At 54.8% G+C, this 14,731-nt stretch overlaps 1 protein-coding gene across 1 annotated transcript in view; it reads left to right on the top strand.

Moving 5' to 3' along the window:
- The first annotated feature begins 8,488 nt into the window (after positions 1-8,488).
- Positions 8,489-14,731, top strand: part of MUC5AC (mucin 5AC, oligomeric mucus/gel-forming) — a 30,050-nt gene continuing 23,807 nt past the window's right edge. The window contains exons 1-12 of the mRNA XM_006893355.1: positions 8,489-8,561; positions 10,332-10,400; positions 10,549-10,561; positions 11,344-11,399; positions 11,633-11,894; positions 12,247-12,361; positions 12,704-12,794; positions 13,446-13,555; positions 13,702-13,915; positions 13,998-14,126; positions 14,287-14,404; positions 14,562-14,700. Coding sequence (XP_006893417.1) covers positions 8,489-8,561; positions 10,332-10,400; positions 10,549-10,561; positions 11,344-11,399; positions 11,633-11,894; positions 12,247-12,361; positions 12,704-12,794; positions 13,446-13,555; positions 13,702-13,915; positions 13,998-14,126; positions 14,287-14,404; positions 14,562-14,700 — 1,389 coding nt within the window. The remainder of the gene's footprint in view (positions 8,562-10,331; positions 10,401-10,548; positions 10,562-11,343; positions 11,400-11,632; positions 11,895-12,246; positions 12,362-12,703; positions 12,795-13,445; positions 13,556-13,701; positions 13,916-13,997; positions 14,127-14,286; positions 14,405-14,561; positions 14,701-14,731) is intronic.

The raw sequence follows: 14,731 nt of genomic DNA on the forward strand, positions 1-14,731 counted from the left end.
TGGAGTCAAGGATTCTGAAGCTTCGTCTGACATACTTTGGGCATGTTGCAAGGAGGGACTGGTCCTTGGAGAGGGACATCATGTTTGGCAGAGTGGATGGGCGACACTGGAGAGGAAGACTTTCGATGTGCATGTTCACAACATCAGTCATTGGATGCTGTCTATTGGTGCAGCAGTGAGGATTTTTCTTTTCTGGGTGGTGAGATGTAATCCACACCACAGGACAGTCTTTGATCTACTTCAGGAAGTGCTTCATGTCCTTTTCACTTGCAACAGGTAAACTGTGTCATCTGCATAAAGCAGACTGTGAGAGATTCTTTTTCCAATTCTGATTTTATATTCTTCTTTACACAATCCAGTTTTCAAAGTATTTTCTCAGCCTACAGATTAAATATTTATGGAGAAAGGATATCACTCTGACACACATTTTTCCTGATTTTAAACCATGTTGTGTTCCCTTGTTCTGTTTGGGCAACAACCTCCTGGTATAGGCATAAGGTTTCATGTGAGCACAGTTAAGTGCTCTGGAATTCCCATTCTTCTCAGTAGCACAATTTGTTATGAGCTGAATAGTCAAATGCCTTTTCATAATCAATAAAACACAGGTAGACACCTTTCTGGTATTTTCTGCTGCCATTCAATATCCATCTCACATTGGCAATGGCATCCCTCACGTGATAGCCTCTTCTGAGGCCAACTTTAATTCTGGCTGTCCCCTGTTCATTTACTGTTCCAACCATTTTTTAACAATCTTCAGCTGGATTTTGCTTGTGATATTAATGACACTGTTTGATAATTTCCACATTCTGTTGATTCACCTTTTTTTTTTAATGGGAACAGTATGGATCTCTCCCTAAAAGCTGGCCAGGTGTTTGTGTTCCATGTTTCTTGGCAGAGACTAGTGAGCACGTCAGATTGCATCTGTTTCTTGAAATTTCTACCTTGGTATTGCATCAGTTCCTGGGGACTTATTTTTTTGCCAGTGCCTTCAGCTTGGACTTCTTCCTTTAGTATTTTTGGTTTTTAATCATATAATACTCCCTGAAATGGTTCAGTATTGACTATTTTTGGTACAGTAACTTGGTGCATTTCTTCTATCTTTTTGGATACTTCTTCAATCAATCAAGATTTTCCCAGTGGAGTCCTTAAGTTCTGTATCTCAGTGCTTAAATCTGTTCTTCAGTTCTCTCAGTTGAGAAGTGCCTAGTGAGTTCTCCCTTTTTGGTTTTCTGACTCCATCTCCTTGCACATTTCGTGACTTTGTCTTCTCGAGCTACATTTTGAAATCTTTTCTTCAGCTCTCTTACCTCAGCATTTCGTCCCCTTGATTTGGCTTTTTTTTTTCATTCCAGTTCAAATTTCAGAATCTCTTATGACATCCATCTTGGCCTTTTCTTTCTTCTGACTACTGGACTAAAAGGCAACATCATGATAAATAGAAAAAAACCTTTCAGTTATCAAGGGTTTAGTTTTACTTGTATCCACAATCAACACCCGTAGTAACAGCAGTCAAGAAATCAAAAGGTGTGTTGAATTAGAGAAATCCATTGCCAAGGACCTACGCAGAGTTCTAAAGATCAAGGCTGTCTAAGGTGCACCTGACCAAGGCGTGGTGTCTTCAGTTACTTCCTATGCATCTGAAAGTTGTACAATGAATAAGAAAGTCTGAAAGAGAAAAGATGCTTTTAAATTGTGGTGTTGGCAAGGAGTATGGAATATATCCTGAATGGCCAAAAGAACAAGCAAATCTGTGTTAAAGGAAGTGCAACCAGAGTTCTGCTTAGAAGCAAGGATGGTTTCCTTTTCCTTAGCTTAATGGTGTTTTGAGATGGTGGGCTGGCTCAGGAGAGGGCAACTTTCCAATCTGTTGTTCATTCATAGGGTCACAAGGCGTTGTTGTTGTTTTTAACCTGAGGGGGTCTAACAATGGCAACGACAATGACATCAGTCCCTGGAAACAATTTATAAGTTCCTCTTCTGGAGAATGAATAAACAAATGGTAGCAAATACATACAATGGACTCTTAAAGAGCCACCAAAGATCAAACTCACAATATTTGTGACAAAATTGGATGAATATCAAACACATTCTGCCAAGTGCGTGAAGTCAGGCTCAAAGGGCTACATCCTGTGTGACTCCACCATGTGACTGAGAAGAGGGGAAAAGCTGGCAAGGTGACCAGAGGTTGCTGGGGTCTGCAGATGGAGATGCACAGGAAGCAGGAGATTTAGGGGGCGGTGGAATTTGTATCTTGGTGGTGATGTTGGTTACATAGTGCATGTGCTTGTCAAAGTCACAGAAATGTTCACAAACAAGGGTTAATGGTATTTTTTATAAAGACTCTGTAATAAATACAGGAAGGGCACAGAGAAAAGCCCAAATGTCATCTTCTAGCCCATGACAGGTTCAATAGGCAAGACACACAGGTACATAGAAGATTTGACTAATGATGCCATTGACAAGGCGATTTACTAGAATGTAAAATGTTGTTTGCTAATGTAATATGAAAATGCTTCTTTTTGAATGTGTCTACAGAGCCCCCAATACCACCGTCAGCAGCCTGATTCTGGCTTGCAGCAGCCGTACCTAACAGGACAGTACAGAATAGAACAGGACAGGGCAGGACAGGACAGAGCTGCCCTGAGCACGCTGCAGGCTTTGTTGAAGCTGCAACTTTCTTCAGTACAGAGTAACAAGTGGGCTCCAACTTCCAACATTTGGGCTAACAGCCAAGTGCTTAAACACTGTGACACCAGCGTTCCTTGTTGTTGCTTTTCTCCTTGTTGTTTTATGCTTTTGGGTCTGATCTGATCACAGCTGACTCTCTGGCAGGTTTTCAGAGGCAGTAAGTTATATGGGAGGAGATTGCCCATCTTTCTCCCATGGAGCAGCTGGTGGATTTGAACCACATGTCTTTGGGATTGCAGTGCAGCTTTTTACCACTAGGTCACCAAAGCTCCCTTAGTGGACTCCACCAGGGCTCGTTAGTCATCCATAAAATAGTCATAAGATTAATCTCAGTCCCTGAACTACAGCTTATTCTAGAGACAAAAATTAAACAAACACCATTGTTGAGGAACCATATAGGGTGGAGTTCCCAAGTGGTCAAACCCTGGGGGACCAGGTGGTCATGTGACAATCCCTTGGCCTGGTGGCTCTGGCCAACTCGAGCTGACCTGCTGTAAACTGCTGTGGGCTGTGATTCACACAGATGCGCTCGGGCAATTGCACCTGCCTTACCTGGTGTGGGTGTGTGTGCACCTGGGCTGGACCTGCCTTACCACTGTGCGTGTGTATGTGTGTGATTGTGTATGGACACGTGTGTATGTGTATGCACTTGTGTGTGCGTGTGTGTGTGTGCGCGCGCACAGGGGATTGGACCTTCCTTACCTGGTGTGTGTGTGCACCTGGGCTGGACCTGCCTTACCCACTCTGTGCACGTGTACGTACACAAGTGTGAGTATGTGTGTGCACACCTGTGTGTGCACTGCGGGCTGGACTGGTCATGAGGGAAGCTGAGGTGGCTGGAGTTTCCTTCCCCTCACTCAGCCTCCTGAATCTCAAGGTCACCAGCCCCGGCCTGGTAGCCCGGATCCTCTTTGAGGCCAGGTGGGCCACTCCTCTATGAACTTGCCCGGAAGCTCGCTGCTTTATTGCTTTTCTTGGTGCAGATGGGCGAGCTCCCAAGCACTGCCTGAGAGGACGGCTGTTCAAGCCCACTAAGGGGCCTGAGCATTTGCTTGTGAAAGGCCACACAGCCCAGGAAAGCCAACAGAAGGTTCAAACCTCCAGCAGGCCTCGGATGGACTCAGTGTCCAGCAATCACTATTGCAAAGTAAGGCGGAGATGTATCGCAGGGCAGCCTAACTGCTGTCCAACGTGTTTTGACCAGAGGAAGAAATGAGCTGTCCCAGTTGCCCCAGATGGTGGCCCTGCCCTGGTCGCAGGCTGTCCCCCGCTGTCCAGCCACAGGCCCTCCTCCCGGAAGCACTAGGGGCCCTGGGGATGCAGTGGATGATGAGTTGGACTAACTGAAAGGTCAGAGGTTTGAATCCACCAGCTGCCCGAGGATCTGACTCCTCCAGTAACAATGACATCCTGGGAAGCCAGCTGGGCCCCGGGAGTCAGAGCAGGTGCTGGTGGTGGAAGCAGGACTCCTTCAGAGTGTGTGCGGAGCCCCCTCTGAGCCTGTCCTTCCTGTTAGGGTCAAAATCTCTCTTCTGTTGGTAGTTCATAGCCCTGGTCTGCACATAACCTGCCCCATGGCATCTAGTTTAGTTTGTGTTCTTGCTGAAAATGGGGCATGAGGAGCCCTGTAGGGCAGGGGCTGTGTCCTCAGATGGAGGGTGCCCACGGTCACAGCCCAGGAACCACCCTGCCGTGTAGGTGTTTCCTGTGGGTCTGAAAGGCCGGATGACGCCTGGGAACATTCTGGAAAGGAGTGGGGTTGTTCCACTGTTCCTAAGGGTGATTCCACGCTGACAGATCCTGCTGACCTGGCTGAGGACACTGAGGGGTGCATAGCCCACCCTTGTACTGGGGCTAAAGTCTTGGGCTCGGGACTACGGTTTCCTTGAGGCCATCTGACGGAGGCAGGGTCCTGGGGCCCAGCTGCTTTCTGCTGGGGGGTGGGCCATGGGATTGCAGAAGCCTCAGAGACTGTGGGAGATTGGGGAAACTGAGGCAGAGGAGATAGGATTGGGGTGGGAGTGCCAGACTGCTGGCTCCCCGAGGTCCTCAGGGAGCAGCCTCTGCCCTGCGTGGGTGTCACAGCCCCTGCGGTGGCAGGACCGAGTGGGGGGGCAGGGTCTGTGAACAAACCTCCTCCAGCAGGTAGGAGGGGGGCTGAGGCCCAGAAAGTGGGCAGGCCCAGTGTGAGCCTGGGGGAACCTGAGGACAGAAGAGGAGAGGGAGGACAGTGAGAGGTCAGGGGCTGGCTGGAGAAGCTGATCTTAGGACCCCAGGATGAGGGGGCCCTGGGAGGTGAATCCTGTCCCCCACACAGACCAGGTGAGGCTCATGAGGCCCCAGGCCATGGACCCGGTCAGGGCGTCCCCTCAGCCAGAGTTCTGGCCCCTGGAGGAATTCTGTGTACCCAGTGATTCAGAGAAGACAAACAAGGCAGCAGGCATTCCAATCAGTGCAGCCCTCAAACCAAATTTACCCTCCACGCCCTCCTCTGCCCGCCCAGCCAGCCCAGGGGAGTCCACTTCGCTGCAGCCCCACCCTGACCTTCACTGGTTTGGCTCCCCAGAACCCTCAGGGAAGCCTGGAGAGGGTCCCACCTTCCTCTTCTCATGGACGTCGCAAGCCCTCCGCTGTGCTCGGCCACCCCTTCTGTCAACACTAGGCTGTTCCTGATCCGTGTCTGATCCGTGGCCAGCCGCCTTGGCCATATCGTCAGCTCTGTTTCCTCAGGAAACTCCAAAATGTCCCTTGCATGCTCAGCACCCCACTAGCTTGGTACAGGGCTGTCTCGAATGTCAACCAGGATCCTTGTAGAAGGACAATGGGACAGGGCGCAGACAGATGTCCCAGGAGGGAGCCCACACATCTTTTCCCCCCGGTGTCCTCCCAAGGCCTGCCTGAGGGGACTGCAGGCCATCGGACCCTATAGATGCTGAGGATGTAGGCAGGTGGGGTGTGACCCCAGGCCACCTCCTCGGCTTCAGGTGCTTTGTCCCTAAAACATGAGGACAAGTGGAGGGAGTCTGTGCAGGGCCCAGGGGCCGTCAGTTCTCCACTGCCCTGAGGGGTCTGGCCACCCCGCTTTCTTTTTGAGACCTTAGGGCTGCTAGGCCTTGACTTTGGTTCCTGGTCTCCTGTCAGTCTGTGGCTTTGGGTAGTTTAGGTGTGTAGGTGTGTTTCGTGTCTGTTTCTAAGGCAGGAGCTGAGCTGGGTGTACTTAGCCTTGGGAGGGGGGATCCCTTCTCTGGTGGTTTGGGGCTCTTCTCACCCCCTCCATGATCCCTCCCTGCAGGCCCCCAGGCTGCTCAGGGTGGGGCACCTCAGGCCCAGTGTCTAGAGTCTTGGCTGGCGGTCTTGGGCAGCTTAGGGGGCAATGTTGTATGTGCTTGCAAACATGCCAGTCCCCTGACCCCCAAGGGGTTGATGAGAGAATTATGGTTAGGCTGCCATCTCCCTCTCTCTCTACATAAGCCCAAACCCCCATCACTGGAGAGGGAAGAGGGCTGAGGGGAGGCTGGCCCGAGAACCACCAGGAGGACACGACCTCCCCGGATACTGCTGGTCAGAACTGGGCTGACCAGCCAGGCCTGAAGGCCACTTGGTCTGGGGCCCTCACTCACCCAGGCACTGGAATGAAGTGACAGGTCAAGTGCTGAAGGCAGAGCCCCTGACCCTTGCCTCGGCCAGTCCCAGCTGGGCTGGGCTGAGGTGGAGTCAGGCTGTGGGGACCCAGGGTCAGCCCGTGCTCTGGGGACGGGGGAAGAGGCCAGGCTGGGTCAGACAGGCGGCTTGGCTTGTCTAGCAGCCAGCAGCCCCCACCTCCTTTTCTGCCATGTACCCTGGGGTGGGCACCTCACTGGTACCTGGGGAAGACTCTGGAGCAGAGGTCGTAGGGTGGTTCTGGGTCTGTAGCCAGCATGGCTCTCCAGCCTTGCGTTCCTGGGCACCCTCACGGGGGCGGCGGACCTGCTCAAGTCCAGCGCTGAGGACCCAGGGTGCCCGGGTAGCTGCTGGCTCAGAAACCAGGTTCCTGTACCTGCACGCAGATGGGCTTTCTGCAGGCGTGATACAGACAGCTCTGGGTTCCCTGCCTAGAGCAGTGGCCTTTTCTACTCCCGGATCTTTCTGACCTGCTGTTGCTAAGAGCTCACATAGCCCAGAGGCCTCCAATATTAGTGGGTGCAAGGTGAGGCTGGAGGAGCATCTGACCTATGTGGGGTGAGCATAGGACTGGGGCCCGAGGGACGGTTGCACTGCACTGAGTTTTCATGGACAAGGAAGCTAGCCTGGGGGTCTACCATGGCTTCAAGTGCCTGAGTTGGGGCCCTGAGGACCCCCAGCTTAGGTGACCAGCCAGCTGACCCACAGTAGGTCTGCAGCATCTCATAGAGAGATGCGACTAGGAGGGTGTCAGTGGCCACCTGAGACAGCCCACTGCTCATGACTCAGATCTCCAGGGTAAGCTGTGCCAAAGGCTGGCCAGTGACTCATGGGGTCAAGGGTCATGGTGTGGATTGGCCAGTGACATAATCCTGTGTTCTTTGAGATCCAGAGTGGACACAGCCTGACCAAGCGGCTGCACAGCTCTCCCCTCTGACACACATGTTGTCCAAATCACAGACAGCACACAACCCTTCTGGACCCACCTGTCCGTTACCTGCCCCTGGGGAACAGCCTGAGCTCCTGGCCAACTGGAGAGGCCACTGTTTATGCACTGACGCAGGAGGGCCCTGCACTGCTCTGGACTGGGCACTGGGAGGGGCCTGGGCTCAGGCTCAGCGTGAATGGGAAGCTTCAGAGGTGATAAGTGGTGGTCTGAAGGTTGGAGTCCCCACTCCTGTGCTCACTCGCTCCCTCTGCCCATCCATTCTTTCACTCACCAGCCCCTTGATGCACCATCAGGTCATCTGTGAGGCAGCCCTTCCCAGGCACTTTACCAGAGCAGGACACCAGAAGGGGCATTCTGGCGGACAGACGCCACACGAATGAATTCCCAACCACTAGCGTGGGACCTCTGGGCTCACCTCCTGCCAGGAGCTGCAGGGAAGGGGCTGACCCCACCTGGGGTCATCTGTTCAAGCACAGCCCATGAGACATGCAGCTGCTGACCTTGGCCAGGGCTGGTGGGTACCAGGAGGGACAGCAGAGTCCAGTCCCAGCGTCCCCAGACAAGGAACTCACTGCTCAGCCACCATGACCTGGGCGACTTCATCACTGGAGCCGGTCAGGCAGGATCTCCCTGGAGGCCTCCTGAACAAGGGTCCGCTGAGTTCATGACTCCTAGCTTGCAGCCACAGGGCAAAGGTTGACCAAGTTGACCCCCGAGCTGCCCACTTTCCACCTGGGATGGGAGTCTCAGGGTCACAGGGATGGGCTACGCTGGAGGTAGAGGTCCTCAGGGGTTGCTGCTCCAGCCTGCTGACCTCATCCTACTTCCCCCAGCCTGCTGCCCTCAGCCTGCTGACCCTAAACACCTAAGAGGTGAGGGTCTGACTCAGAGGTCAGACTGAAAAGCCCACAATTTGCCTAGGAAAGTCCACAGTGGGTACCCAGGTGGAAGACATCTTTGGGCCAGGACTTCAAAGGCCCTCAGCCAAGCAGGCCCCACCCCAGCAGACCCGCCCATTCCCTGCCTGCCTCAGAGGGCACCCACTGTTTACCTGGTCAAGGGGGTGTCATGGGCCCACTCCGCCCACCCACGTGGAGTGCTGGGTTAAGCCAGCTCTGGGGCTATAAAAGGCTCCTGCAGGCTCAGGCCTCTCCTCACGGCCCTCCTGGGGACTGTCCCCTCAACGTCATCATGGCTGTCGGCAGGAGGAGGCTGAATGCACTCTGGGCTCTGGCTCTGGCTCTGGCCTGTGCCCAGCACACAGGTATGGTTTTCACTGTCCATTTCCCTCAGGCCTGTCCCCAAGTCCTGGGGTAGCCTTATCCTGGTGTACCTCACCAAGGAGGTCCATGAGGGGTTCCTCAAACCCTGCCTGTGGCCCCAGCTGACCCCTCATGAACTAGGGATCTGGAGATTGCAGGGTCCAGGGTGTGAGCAGGGGCTCTGGGAGGGAAGGTGTCCAAGCCCCTGCTGGTCCAGCTTGCTGTTGGAGCTTCGGTGCCTGGAAGCCCCCACCCTGCAGCAGGAGATCCTCTGTGACTCCGCCAGAGGTGGCTGTGACTAGCAGGGTACAGTCCCACCCTGCCAGGCTGGTCAGGGCAGAAAAGGTCCACTGGCCCCTGGGAGTTTGCTAAGTATACCTGTCACCGCTTTCTCCTTGTGCAGTAACTGGGCTTGGTGTGGTCTCCTGATGGGCACTCAGACCCTGTGGTGGTGTGATGTCAGGCTCAGGGGAGCTCAGGATGTAAGGTGGCAGGAGACCCCACACCACTCGCAGAAGACCCGCTTACCTGTGCCTGGGGGACACTGAGGCAGTACAAGTGAACAGAGGTGGAACTTTTCCAGAAGGTAGTGCTGTAGGGAGGAGCCTAGGTTTCTGGCCACTGACCAAGCGCTGAACCCAATGTTCCTGGGGTCATGACTGGAGAGGGCTGTAATCAGGGCCAAGCCACCAGTTGCCACTTGGAAGGTAAAATCAGCTGTCTGGCTGATCCACCTCCCAAGCTTCCCTAGAGGGTCTGTCCCTATAGAGCCATCTTGTAGCAGGAGAGGCAGACCAACATGGTCAGAATAGGAGGGATGGATCCACTCCATGAACCCTAACTCCTGGTTGCCCAGGCTCTACAAAGTTCAGTGTTCCCAGAACACTGAACACCCTCTGACAACATCCCTTCACAGCCCAGTGCATAGGAGACTCCCCAGCATCAGCACGTAGGTGCATGAGGGTTGGATGGGTAACTGATAGATGTATAGATGAGCAGTGGATGCATGTATGATGGATAGATAAGTGTGGGAGGGATGAATGTATAATGGATAGGTGATTAATGAATGTATGGCTGGGGGATGCATGATGAATGGGTGGATGTATGATGTATGCGTGATGGATGGATGGATAGGTAGATGAGTGTTGGCTGTATGTATGATGAAAGGGTGGTGGGTGGATGAGTAGGGGAGGGATGGATGGGTGGTGGATGGATGGCTGGATGAGTGATGGGTGAATGATGGTGGATGGATGGATGAATGGTTGATGGATAGATGGGGTAGGTGGACGGATGGATGATGGATGGGTGGTGGATGGATGGTGGATGGATGGATGAGGATGGTATGTATGTATGGATGAGTGATGGGTGGATGGTGGCGGATGGATGGATGAATGGTTGATGGATAGATGGGGTGGGTGGACGGATGGATGATGGATGGGTGGTGGATGGATGGATGGATGAGGATGGTATGTATGTATGGATGAGTGATGGGTGGATGGTGGCGGATGGATGAACAAACTAGAGACTAGGTCAAGGAGAGGAGACTTTCCACCAAATGTCAAGCTCCTGTTAAGGCCAAGCTGAAGGGAAGCTCTTGAGGTTCTTGAGTTGGCTTTAGCCCAGTAGGACCCTGAAGACTCAAACCTGGAAGACAAAGGTCCTTGTTGGCCAGAGCCCTAGTCAGCCAGCACAGTGTTCTTGCCAGAAACACCACTCTTCTAAAATAGTGGTCATTGCCACACTCAAAGACTCCTGCCCTTCTTTCCCCACAGGCCATGCCCAGCACAGCCCCTCAGAATCCAGCTATAAGTACCACCCAGACCTCCCTCCCATCCATCCAGGTGAGTCACATGCTCCATTCTGTACCCACTCCCAACTCAGGCAGAGCCCTGAGACCCCACCCACCCAGGTGCTCCTGATCAGTTCCACTGAAGGGACTCACAGCACGTGCTACTCCAACCTGCTGGCGGCCTTTCTATACCCTCTCAGGCCCATCATTCTTGTAGCTGAATGACCAACTCAGTACCTCTCCTTAAAGAAGGGCAGCCTGCTGGTTGCTGGGGCCACTGTGTGCCCAGGGTGTTTCCTCAGGGTGGGCCAAGAGGACTGGATCTTGTGCAGGTCCCTTGGTGTGATCTTGGTCATAATGTCCAGGCCGGGCCCTGTGGGACCTCCGAGGGAGGATAACGGTTGGCCAGGTCCCATGCCCTCATCTGTGACAGGGCTCCTGGTCTCCAGGCCCCCTGTTTAGCACAAGCCCTGTTTTCTCAGCTCTGATGCCATGGGATGGGGGCTGAACCCTAGGTGGTGAATGGCCACCAGATCCCATCCCCTATGGCTGGGCCGAGGCAGGTGAGCAGGAAGGGCTTGGGCAATCGACTCAGCACAGGGGCTTTGCCTTCCTCTCTGGGGGCCCAGGGAGGGTCTCTGACTTTAACTCAACAGCCAGAAGCTCAGGCAGAGCCACTGGTGTGGACTCAGGTATGGTGGGATTCTGGGGACAAGGAGTCCTGTGCCAATGGGACTTTGGAGGGCAGTTAGGGCGAAGCAGACAGCCGTCGGTGGACTCCAGTGATGGCAAGTCAAGACAGTGACATCCAGGGGTGCGTTTCCTCAGCTGAGATGGCACTGCCCGTCCCACACCTGTGCCCCACGTGAGGAGCACACCATGGAAATACCCAAAGGCAGTGTTCAGGGCTGGCTGCCCCAGACAACAGATCCTTCATTCAGTCCATGGGGCCGGGGACAAGGCTGTCCCTTACACTCACCTGCTCTTGCAGGTAGCCCACTTGGTGGGGTGACCATCCTCCCCCCGATGAAGACGATTCCTGTTGTACGAGGTGAGTGAAGCCCCAAGGGCAGGGCTTGGGTCTGAGTGTTTGATGGATCTTCTTTCTCAAGCCCCCAGGAGTTGCTGGGTGGAGTCCACGTTGAGAGTAGACACAAGTCCTCAGAAAGGGCCTCCGTTTCCCCCAGGAACTACACCTGGGGCAGCGGCCTGTGGTGGGAACCTGGAACAGATGGGCTAGGGCTGGGGGTTCCCCATCTTCAGAGAGCCCCTGCTGCTCTCCAGCTCTGAACCCAGCCCACAATGGGCGAGTCTGCAGCACGTGGGGTGACTTCCACTACAAGACCTTCGATGGAGACATCTTCCAGTTCCCTGGCCTCTGCAACTACGTCTTCTCCTCCAACTGCCATGCCTCCTATGAGGACTTCAACATCCAAGTACGCCGTGGCCAGGGAGGCAATGCCACCGTGCCCAGCAAGGTGGTTATGAAGCTTGATGGCATGGTGCTCCAGCTGACCAAGAGCTCCGTCCTGGTCAATGGCCACCCGTGAGTCTCACCCTGGGGACATGGAGTGGCCCTGCATGGAAGTATCATTTCTGAGAAGGAATAGATGATCTTTGGCCTCAGGAGGGACATAGAGTGACTGAGCACTCCCTGCCCAGCTCACTGTCCCTCCGGGGCCTCAGGGTGCCTTGCTCTGCCCTTGGAAGTGGACCCCCTCCTTCTGTGCCCCACGTACCTGTCCTGTATGTGACTCCATACATTCTGGCAGGGTCCAGAACCACTGTGAACTTGTCACACACAGGCCACAGGGTCCTTGTCCCAGGCTCAGTCTCCCTGTTGGAGCCTGTCCTTGGAGCTTGTCCCCTCTGGCCATGACAGTTAGCTTCTCTCATAGGGTCCAGCTGCCCTTCAGCCAGTCTGGGGTCCTCATCGAGCAGAACAGCTTGTACCTGAAGGTGGCCGCCCGCATGGGGCTGGTTTTCATGTGGAACCTGGACAACAGTCTCCTGGTAAGGGGGGCAGAGCCTCTGAGGGAGCAAGAGCCTCTCTCCTGAAAGGGGCCCATTCTGGGAAGGTGGTGGGTGAAGCTTATGTCTAGACTATAATGGAGCCCTGACTCTGCATCCTCAACTCAGGGTCCCGTCTGTGGGGTCCCCCGGGGCAGGCCTGGCTGGCAGCCTTGTGCCACCTTGAGCTCTGCTAGACATGCAGGGTCCACAGGCGAGTCCCACCAGCCAGGAATTCTCTCAGCATGTCCAGCCCCTTCTGAGGCTCCCAGACCCCATCTGTCCAGCATGCCCAGCATGTCCATGGTTAGACAAGCATCTGATTGATGTCACCTCTCCTTCCAGCTGGAGCTGGATGACAAGTATGCTAACCAGACCTGTGGGCTCTGTGGGGACTTCAACGGCATTCCCGTCTTCAACGAGTTCTTCTCCAACAGTAAGCCCTCTGCTGTGCCTTGTTTGGGCACCCAGGGGTCATGCGGGGGGCTCTCTTCAAGTGTGTGCGTGCTCACACGTGTACACACAACCTCATCCAGCAGGTGTGTGTGCACAACAGGGTAAACACTCATATATTCACATCACACATCACAATCCTGGCACATCTACATACACGTCAGCATGGACGTATCACCAGGGCAGCACACAAGCACATGCACCTGCACAAACACGCAGCACACGCCTACATTGGATGTGTTAACAAGCTCCGCTCATGGGCTAGACTAGAAACCCTCATTGGCGCTTGGTCACAGCAGACTCATCACTGACCTTCTGCTGGGTTTTCAAGGTGGTGGTCACACAGAGAAGGCCATCCGTCGTCCTCTTGACGTGCCATTGGGGATTTGAACTGGGTTAGCAAAGCTTACACACACTCGCGATCTCAGAGCACACACGTACAGCTCAGAACACGTGTGTGTGCACTCATGTCCACCCGCGTGACTCACACACATCTTTGTCCTCAGTGCTGTAGGTGGCAAGCAGTTTACCTCTTGGGCCCTTTGGTCTCCCACCGCCCGCCACTGGCCAGAGCTCTGCTGCGGGATGAGGAGGACCCTGAGCCCACAGTAATGCCCACATGTATGTCTCATAGACGTCAAGCTGACCCCTGTTGAATATGGGAACCTGCAGAAGCTGGATGGACCCATGGAGCAGTGCCAGGACCCCACACCCACTCCCCTGGGCAACTGCACGTTTGGACTGGTGTGCCCTGGGACAAACCCTGGCATGGGAGGGCTGCTTCTGCAGACATGGGGATGAGGTGGTGGTGTCTCGGCATGGCAGGTGGGACTGTACCTCCCCACTTGCTCTGGCCCAGGACTCAGTGTGGCTCGTGGTCTTGCCTGCAGGAGTTCTGCCAGAAGATCCTTCTCAGCCAGCCCTTCTCGGACTGCCACACGCTGGTGGACGTCAGCAGCTACATAGCCGCCTGCCAGCAGGACGCGTGCCTCTGTCTTGATGCCAGTCCCACCAGCTGCACCTGCCCCACGCTGGCAGAGTACTCCCGGCAGTGTGTGCATGCTGGAGGGGTGCCCAGGGAGTGGCGGACCCCCGACCTATGCCGTGAGTGCCCGTTGCCTGCTCATCTCCGCCAGCCCCTGAGACAGGGACGGATGTGACATGAGTCCCATCTTTCTGGTCACAGCGGCTCAAGGCTGTCCCTTCAACATGGAGCACCGTGAGTGTGGCCTGCCCTGCGCCGACACCTGCTCCAACCTCGAGCATGCTCAGCTCTGTGAAGACCATTGTGTCAGCGGCTGCTTCTGTCCCCAGGGTAGGCAGCACTCTGTCCCCTGCTGGCCTAGAATAGGCGTCGAGAAACACAGTACACCCAGCCCAAGACATCCTGAGTCTTTGGGGGACACTGGCTGGCCACTCTGGGATTGCAGAAAGCATGACCCCAGTGATCAGTCCAATGCTACCCATTCTCACAGGGATGGTATTTGATGACATCAACCAAAGTGGCTGTGTCCCTGCGGCCCAGTGCTCCTGCATGTACAATGGGTTGTCCTACCCTCCTGGGGCCGTCTATTCCACTGGTTGCACCAACTGGTAGGTCCTGAGGCTCTGCCTCCATCCTGGGAGAGGTAGGAGCACCTCTGGGGCCTGGGGCTCAGGGGCCAGTCCTTAGCTTCCACGATGAGGCTGGACACTGGCACTGGGGACTCCTGGGACCCACAGAATTCATGGGATGCCCCTCTTCCTCCAGCACCTGCTCTGGGGGCCGCTGGAGCTGTCAGGAGACCCCGTGTCCTGGCACCTGCTCAGTGCTGGGGGGCGCACACTTCTCCACGTTTGATGAGAAGCAGTACACGGCACACGGGGACTGTAGCTACGTGCTGGCCAAGGTATTGCCACTGTCTGGGCATTGCCAACTCT

This window comes from Elephantulus edwardii, unplaced genomic scaffold (assembly GCF_000299155.1).
Source record: "Elephantulus edwardii isolate Elephantulus edwardi_28Jun2011 unplaced genomic scaffold, EleEdw1.0 scaffold00126, whole genome shotgun sequence".
In the NCBI taxonomy this organism is placed as follows: Eukaryota; Metazoa; Chordata; class Mammalia; order Macroscelidea; family Macroscelididae; genus Elephantulus; species Elephantulus edwardii.